At 44.3% G+C, this 8,840-nt stretch overlaps 1 protein-coding gene across 1 annotated transcript in view; it reads right to left on the bottom strand.

The window, feature by feature from the left end:
* Positions 1–8,008, bottom strand: part of UHRF1BP1 (UHRF1 binding protein 1) — an 18,721-nt gene extending 10,713 nt beyond the window's left edge. The window contains exons 1-9 of the mRNA XM_010293402.1: positions 7,977–8,008; positions 6,824–6,986; positions 5,196–5,234; positions 4,625–4,716; positions 4,224–4,413; positions 3,670–3,810; positions 2,889–3,059; positions 1,602–1,779; positions 465–551 (exon numbers count right to left, since the gene is read on the bottom strand). Coding sequence (XP_010291704.1) covers positions 465–551; positions 1,602–1,779; positions 2,889–3,059; positions 3,670–3,810; positions 4,224–4,413; positions 4,625–4,716; positions 5,196–5,234; positions 6,824–6,986; positions 7,977–8,008 — 1,093 coding nt within the window. The remainder of the gene's footprint in view (positions 1–464; positions 552–1,601; positions 1,780–2,888; positions 3,060–3,669; positions 3,811–4,223; positions 4,414–4,624; positions 4,717–5,195; positions 5,235–6,823; positions 6,987–7,976) is intronic.
* Between the last annotated feature and the right edge of the window lie 832 nt (positions 8,009–8,840).

Genomic DNA, 8,840 nt, shown 5'->3' with positions numbered 1-8,840 from the left:
AATGCCGAGGTCACTCTTCCTTGATTCTTCAGTTAACCACAAACAGACTTTCTCCTGGGATACATCCTATATCCCTTCCAAATGCATTAGGCACATGTAAGAACCAGATCCAGAGCTTAAACAACAGAAAAGGAATCCACATTTCAACTGTATGTCTTTACAACAGACATTAATGTTTTCCTCCTCCAGGGTCCTCCTGATGCTGCTCTCAGTTACCTGACTCTCGAGTGTGGCTGTCATCACAGATATGCAGCAGTTTATTCCTCTCTTTGTACTCTGCTCTGCCAGCAACTTGTCAGTCATCTACCGACAGGTAAATTAGATTAACCCTGCCCATGAGGATTTATATCCCAAGCCCTTTGTGTAGCCTTTTTTCCAGTCCTGCCTGAAGCCATACAGCATTGCTGTTCTTCAAATTCTTTTTCATCCCCCTTCTCAAGTTGGGAGGCCACACGCTCCCCTACCTGCCCTGTGGAAAGGATAATAGTCAAAAGCCATCCTCCTGAAGGTCAGCTGCATGGCACCTCCCAGCATCCCGTGCTTCAAAGTGCCTGTGGAAAACAGAACAAAGAAAACCACAATCAGCTCTGCAATCCGAGTCCTGATCCAGGAGAATTCAGAATAACATCTCTTTGATTCCCATCACTGATTGATTGTCACCATGGACAGTATTAGGGTATTATCTTTCAGAAAGCTGTATCAAAATCTTGTCCTAGGCAAGGAAAAGAACAACTGAATTTAACAGGCCAAGAATTCACACCATAAGAACCAGACCTAGAACCTCAAATACCAAAATACAAGATCTCATTGCTTCCCAGGCCCCTATCGATTACACTTCCCACTACCATAACCAGCACTTCTGTTTTGAACACCTGCTGGTAGGGCCAGCAAAATAAAGACAACAAAACTGTGCTAAGATGTTGACAATAGTAGATCAGGAGACAGTGATACATAAATCGGTAAAAAAAAAAAAAAATGGAATAGCGATGGATTTGGGTAGTAGATTTTTTTTCCCCTTTTTTAAAGGGAAGATACGTAGAAACAAACAGTATAACTTGGATCAGAGATTGCTGTGCAAAGTGGGGAGGAGAGTACATTTGCCTCAAAAGAGAAAAAAGTACTCAGAAGTGTATCTCAGTAGGGGGAATCTAGGAGTAAAACATATACTAGGTAGCAAAGCCTTGCTTGAAAAGAATATGGTAGGCAGGGAAATAGCCTGTCAAAGAATCCTTGTAGCTATGCTACTGTGAATGTCCCAAACACTGTCAAAAGAAACAGCTCACCAAGTGGAATGATCACGCTTTATTCCCACTGCTCAATACCACCCTGTTCCTAGACCATACCCTCTTCATCACTTCATCTAGGTCACCGGCAACTACATCCACTGACGGGCTTCCCCATGTTTGTCCCATGGAGCCAGGAAAGAGTTTCCAATATCTAGTTCACACATACAGAGCTGATCTCTCCATCAGCCTATTGCCTCACTGGGGAACAGTAACATGCTTGTTTTCAAGAGGAAAATCCTCCTTCAAGAGAGAAAAATTGATGACCAGTTTAATGTTTTCCTCCTGCAGCGTCCTCCTGATGCTGCTCTCAGTTACCTGACTCTCGAGTGTGGCTGTCATCACAGATATGCAGATCCAAGCGTGAGATGAGGAGGTGGTACGATGACTCTTTCATATCATGCTTTTCAAAGTATTGGCCAATGCTACTTGCATTTGGGCTGACTCCGGAAGGCTGAGACCAGGACTGCTGGGTACTTGGAGCAGGTGGTGTGATCTGTGAGAGAGAAATAAGCTCGGTAAGAAATAATTGAAAGAAAAAAAAACAAAAGGAAAAAAAGGGGTTATAACGCAATTAAAAACAACTCATGCAATCTTCCAGACAGCGAGGCATCAATTTATATAATTTAATTGGGATTCCAGAAATCTGGATCCTTTCCTATGTTCTCATGAACAAAATTCTTTGTCTGTTGTTCTGTCTCCTCTACATCTTGGAATATGCTTTAAGAATCCTAAATAAAAAGGACTAAAAATTCCTGATCCCTCTCCTACGTAATCTCACTGCACTATGTGCTTGGCCCTCCTTCCCCAGAGCTTCCACCACCAGCAGCGACATTCCTCTTCCCGCATCCTTGTCTCTGGAAACATCTTTTGTCCTCTGCCCTATGTATTCATTCCATGACATTTGTCGAACAATTACTCAGCACAGCATTTCGGAAACAAAGGAAGCAGTAAGAGAAGTTCGAGGTTACTGGCAGAAGCAGCTGTTCTAAGGTTCTCGTACACTACTAAGCTATATATATGCGAACCAAAGAACAACTGCAAAAATCAAGAGCTCTCTCCAGAGTATTAGGAAGGAAAAAAAACCCCAAACAACAACAACAGTGAAATTGGATGCCAACGTTTTCCCTTGAGCATCACAGCTCACTATGGTTTTATGCCATAATTTATTACACTGGAGTCCCTTCCCCCGGCCTATGCAGATTGTCATTCAGAGGCAGAAAAGATTATTTCTAGAACATATTTAATGCTTATTACCAAATCAAATCCTTGTGGGACCCTTTGCAACTTCCCATGTGCCAGCCAAATCCGGAAAGCCATGCAACTTAGCACGACTTTTGCCCGCCATCAGATGGAATCTAGCCTGTGACTATGAACATTCTCTAATGCTTACTGGCAATTAATCCAACTCCTTTGGTCGCTTCATTACCCAACAATAGTCCACAATCCACACGATGCTGACCTGACACCAGGTAAGCCTACCGGTTCCAATCAGGGAAATGCTCTGTGAGCAAGGGCAAGATGCCACACAAATAGAAGCAGTTTCTTTCACCTTATCTTTTCCTTTTTCCTAGTAGACCAACTTCCAAATCATGACTGACTCACCTGTACAGACTCTGGTGCCAAACTTTTCCTCTGCTGCGCAGACTTCTCCATGGCTTCACTCAGAGACTCTGCATATTTCATCATTGCTTTCAGCTGAGAGTCTGTCAGCACCCAGAGCAGGTCATCAAGGAGAAACATCAGCTTAGATGCCATCACATTGCAATCTTTGGTCTGAAACAGCAGGGAGGAGTCAGGAGCTTTAAAGAACTGCAACTATATACATATATTCTTCATAACACACAGAAGCTGTAGCAGAAACAAGAGATGCTGCTCTGAAACTCATCTGAGAGAGAAGTTAACTCATCTAGTGGATGTCCCCTGCAGCTCTTCTGAGAAGGAAAGTAGTCAAAGCTACCTCCGCTATAGGAGGCAAATTGTTCACTGGTTTTTAAAACAAACAAAAAAACAAACAACAACAACAACAACTGGTTTATTTTTTTTTTTTTTATCTACTCTTCATCATCATAGCATTTCCGTTGACAGCTAAAAATAAGGCTACCAAGCTTTAGTCTCCCAGTAAAGAGATGACAGCTCTCCTTAGGACATTCAAACGGATTTAAAAATCTGCTCCATACATGTTATCCTCCCCTGGGAAATAAACTGCTTTGACATTTGGTAAGAACACAGCTGTTTCCAACAGAAAACACAGAGCGATATAGCAGCTTGGGCTCCACATTTGTGAAGAAAAAGAACAGTTGCTGAGGAACGTGGGAAGAAATACACATCATCACTGCACCAGGCAGTGAGACTATATCCTGCAAAGTATGGAGGAAACTCTCACCCTTCTCTTGAGCGAGATCTGGATCCTCCCTTGGTTAGTAATGAGTCTCAGAGGAGTAGTAACAGGATCCTGATCACCATTGTCAGTAGCATCTGCTTCTATCCGAAGTGTCTGCCAGGTGAGCTCTTTGAATGTCAAAACCTACCCAGAAGGAGGAAAATAGGAAAATGCTGAGATTTTCAACAACTTCAAGGATTAAATTAAATGCTTAGAAGATGTGGAATGAAACAAAGCCACAGAAAATCATTCAATACATTTTTCTTCTGTGATCCCAGTACAAAAATGAAATCATGCCCCAGGTAACATCTAACCCCCTCTGTCACACTGAGTTTAAAACCAGACAAACCACAAGGGCATTCAGAGCTTCTCCCATTTCAGTGTCTCAGATTAAAAGAGCTCAGAGAAAGCTCTGAACACGTCAGACATGTTCCAGCAGACAGGAGGCAAGCTCACCGAGGCTCCCTGCCGGCGCTGTACGAGAATTCAGACCCCAGAGGACTGGGGTGCCACTCTTCTGTGCACGTTATGACAGGCAACACAAGACAACTCTTTACCTCTCCTCTCTGCGGATCAGTAATGCGGGTGAGTCGCAAGTCACTCTGTTGCCAGTTCGGGTTGACACTGTAGCCTTGGAGCTGCCATAGCTCAAAAGAAGCATGAAAGGCCTTGGAGTGAATCTTGATGGTGATGGAATTGACAACAATAAACATCCCCTCCACGACCTTTTCAGCAAAGCCATATTCGCTGCAAAGAAAAGATCCCTCAAAGTTATCACCTGTTACAACAAAAGGCCTGGTAGAGGTAAGGTTACATACAGAGACACTCCAAGGTTTATAAGCAGTATTAGAACCACTTAAACCTGAGTGCAGAGAGGTCAACAGTTAACCGTCAAGAACAATGGCCACCCATATCCCAGTAGCAGGTCAGAAAGAAACCACAGGGCTCAGGGTCTGACCTTTGACCTGCAGCAAGAGCAATGGGAGACTGTCCATTGGGTGGCCGAGGCTCTTCACATGTTCGCATCTCTACCTCCACTTTATCCAGGTACTGTAAGGACAGAACATGGGAGCAATAAAAACCAGATCAAGACTCACGCTCAGCCTACCAGCCTCAGGTCTGAGGCTCTAGGGTAGGGATAACCAAGCTCTGGAGTCTCTTGACCCCCCAAGAGTCTCATGTGTTAAAGCTCTCGCACCATCAGTGCCAGGATCGTTGGGTAATCTGAATCCCCAGAAGTCAGGGGAAAACAAACAACAGGAATCAGGCACAAGGCTGCCCGAGACTTCACTGAGAGCTCAGCCCAACTCCATCCTGCAGTGAAATGTGGGTCTCATGTGAGGTCACTCATTGCCACACAGGAGCGTTCTCAGAATTCCCTTTCCCCTATGTGCTAAGGGCCTAGAGGATTTACATCAAATGAAAATTTGAGCATGCATTTCACAGTTTCCCTTTGTAGAATTTTTCTCAAGTAGCAGAGATTAAGAAGAGTGAGGAAGAAAAGGAAAGAACAAGAGAGGAAACATTACCAGGCAGATTGGGTGTGTTTTCAGCTTTGTCCACTGGATCTGAAACAATAAAGTTGAGGTTACAAGAGTTACCTTCCCATTGGAAAGTTTGAGAAATTGCAGGAAACCATTTGAGCCCAAAGTGTGAGCCCCATTTCTCCGAGAAATGACCACAATGATTCATGTCTTACCGAATCCAGGTCAAACAGGCTCTCACAGACAAGTGAAAAGACATTCCAGCCACCAGACCTATAAATCCAGCTTAGCTTTTGGATCTCACATATCATGATGAGTAATAGATACCCTGCAGGTCAAATTCTGATTTTTCATATTCCTTTATGGAGAACGTTCTTGTCCTTAAAGAGTTTACAGTTAATTGCTGCTGTTACTAGAAGTCAGGTAACTTCAATTTTGAAGACTGTGCACAAACTAAAATGATCCATTTTATTTTCTTACAGCAACACTTATTCTGCAGTTCTCATAGGAGGGAGTGCAAGTGTTTGTTACTAAATTAAGCAGACATGACTCTAAAAACAGAGCGGATCAGATGAGTAAGACAGGCTCATTTTTATTGTCACTTGGCAGAGTAGAACCGTATTTCTTTTATAGCAAGTCTCTTCAATATATTAAAAACTTTTGCATTCATGTAATGCAACTATGGTTAGCACCAACTGAGATTAAACAATCTGAAAAAAAAATCAATTTTTTTTCTCTAAAAAGCACAAGGAGGTAGAATTTGTAAGAGAGTTCAGTGTGCAAAAGTGCGAGTGCATGCACAATTTCAGCGATTGTGCACATAAATTGGTAACTGTGGGCATAAAGGCTGACTGAGTGCAGAGAGTGCAGCTTTCCACATGCACTACTATTCATGCATTTCTTATTAATTGCATTTTCAACAATTAAGACTTAAGCTCTATTTATTTTTACAATACCTCACAGCATAATTAGGCTTTCAGAAAACTGCATTCCATTTCTCTCTGCTTCCTATTCCTGTTGGAGGTTTGTGTTACTTCTTTAGAATTAAAAAAAAAAAGTAGGGATAAGGGAAGACACAGAAAACTCCTCTGCTATCAAAATAGCGGGGAAATGGGAGGGAATGACCAGAGAGTTCTGTAAATTCCTAAGCGACACGGAGGTGATGAACAGGGAACAATTGTTCACTGCTTCTTCCAATAACAGTACCATGAGGTTATCAACTATAACTAGTATATGCAGGCTTGATACAAGCAAAAGCAGATGTAGTTAAGCTGTGAAATTCTTTGCCATAGCACACTCTCGATGTTAAATAAGTGGGTCTAGAAAGCATCTGGGCAAATTCCTGGGAATTCATCAGTGGCTAAATACAAAGACCTCACTGCTGGCTTAACAAGTCGCCTGAAGGTGAGGAAGGACCACAGCACACTTTTCCTGTGCTTCTCTCAGCATCCTCTGCCATCTGCTGCTGGCCACCGTCAGGGGCAGAGCGCTTGGCAAAGGCGGCCTTTAGTGAAACCTGCTGTGGCTATCTCACACCTAAAGCACCGCGTTTGAGATGTGTGGATTGAATCGCATCATGATTCTTCATCAGCAATTCCCAAGTGACAAACAGAAGCTGCCAATGGAAGGCCTCAACGGCGTCTGGGGACGCGAGCGCAGCCTCCTCTGCTCACCCTGATAGACGCCTTGTTACAGTAGACCCGAGTGATGGCAAGCCAGGTGGGCAGCTCCAGCACATTCTGCAGCACCTCTTCATCCAGCTCCAGGTTAGTCAGCTGCCCCTGCCCCTTCAGCGTGCTCAGGTTGATTTTGTCTGGAGAGAGGTTCTTGGTAAACCTATAAGAAAAGAAAGAAGATACTCTAAAAACAAATCCCAGCAAAGCTGCTGAGACTAGACGAGCCTTCAAGAGAGCTATTTTAAGTATATGAATCTGCTTGCTGTTTTGTTAAACCCTTTCTGACATTTTTAAACCCCGGGCATGTTGGTTGCTCCAGAAAAAAAAGTGTCTTTACACTTTGACATTTGAAGGACTTTTTTGTTTGTTTGTTTTTTCTTTTAAATCAAATTCAAGTCTGAGAAACTGAAAATTCTTTCTGAAGCACTGGGAACATGGAAACCAGCAAAACTGCCCTAGGACAAAACCAAAGAAAACCAGAGCCAAACTGCAACAGGTCAGCAATTGTACTCCCCCAAGAAGTGCCGTATCAGCGGCGAAAGGTTTAATTATCTAGGTCCCTTTTGAAGTTTTTGACACAGAAAAGTAAAAGATCATTAATAAATTACTTTTATGGCTGTCTCTTTAAACACCACTCTTGCAATCCAGCCTGCTCTTCGGTCAGCAGGTCCAAGCATGCAACCTAACTCCCCTCCCTAGTGACCAGCCCAAGCTCCCGTCCTCCTCTCCTTTTGGCACCCAGCAGCTGCTGCTCTCTCTGGTTGCAATTCCTCCTCCCAAGTGCTTCTGTGGTTTCCAGCTCCCTTGTATGCAGCCTAGTGTCTTCAGATCCCTTATGTGCCTGAGATTTAAATGCAACAGATAAAACAATTTCAGCAGGACTGCTCAAGAGCAATACATTCCGGGGCAAATCTGAAAACCTGACTTCATTAAACCCACCACGGCCCCATAGAAACCAGAAGAGCCCGTTTAGAGGGCAACAGATCACAGAGGCTGCACGTGTGTCAGCAATACCTCACCGCGACGGCTGTCTGCATCAAACCACCCTTCTGCGCAGAAGGGGCTGCCACCAAGGGAGCGAGGCAGCTCGCACCAGGACGCTCCGCAGTCACACGATTCAAAGTTGAAGACTTCCTGCCAAACAACTTACCCGCTGCTGAAGTCAGGGCTTATTCCACACATTCCTCTATGCTAATGCTAATTCTAATTCTGTACAGTGGTCCAGAAAGCAGAAGAGGAAGAAAGACCCTATTGTCAGTGTAAGCAGGATTAGGTTCACAGTTAGTCACACGCTGCCACTCTCTCTCCTTTCCCTGCACCAGCAGCGTGGGCTACTTCTCTGTGAAAGGCACAAAGGGCATCTTGAACAAAGTCATTGCTCAAAGAAGGGAGGGAAGGAGGAACCAGAGCAACACAGCTGGGTTGGCAGCCGATATGGCCACCACAGGAGCACGAGGGGCAATACAAAGCTGGCTGAGACGCCAGAGCAGCTGTTGGTCAGTCAATCCAGGACTTCCTGGAGGAAAAGTGCCTTTCCAAAGCAAACGTTTTGTTAGGAGAAAGTCTGATGGACGGTGAAGAGCCACTGATGTCAACCCTACGCTACTGATGGGGCAACTCCGAGAAGAGGAGGGTGGCACACAGAGCTGTGAGTTTACTACTTTTTACCTTGATCCCTGCTACTGTAGAGTCTTCTGCTGCCACAGAAGCCTGATATTTACTATGTCATGCTGTCACCTCCCTCCCCTGAGCCAAAGGTACACACTGACAACTGATTAAAGACCAAGTTTATAACACACCTGCCAGCATCTCAGGCTGACACGTTCACTTTAAGCTCGTCACTCCCTTTAATCAGAGGCCCTCTTGTTTAAACACACCCAGGAAGGCAGCCAAGTTCAACACTGCTTCTCAGCATCTGTACAAAGAAGTAACATACTCCAGAGGGTGCTACAGCAGCTGCTTCACTGGAGGGGAGATGCTGAGTGTCTGTAAGGTCTGTGTTTGGAGTCCTGTT

The sequence above is a fragment of the Phaethon lepturus genome, unplaced genomic scaffold, assembly GCF_000687285.1.
Source record: "Phaethon lepturus isolate BGI_N335 unplaced genomic scaffold, ASM68728v1 scaffold7108, whole genome shotgun sequence".
In the NCBI taxonomy this organism is placed as follows: Eukaryota; Metazoa; Chordata; class Aves; order Phaethontiformes; family Phaethontidae; genus Phaethon; species Phaethon lepturus.
Note: the sequence above shows the minus strand (reverse complement) of the source record. Positions and strands in the feature narration are given on the sequence as shown.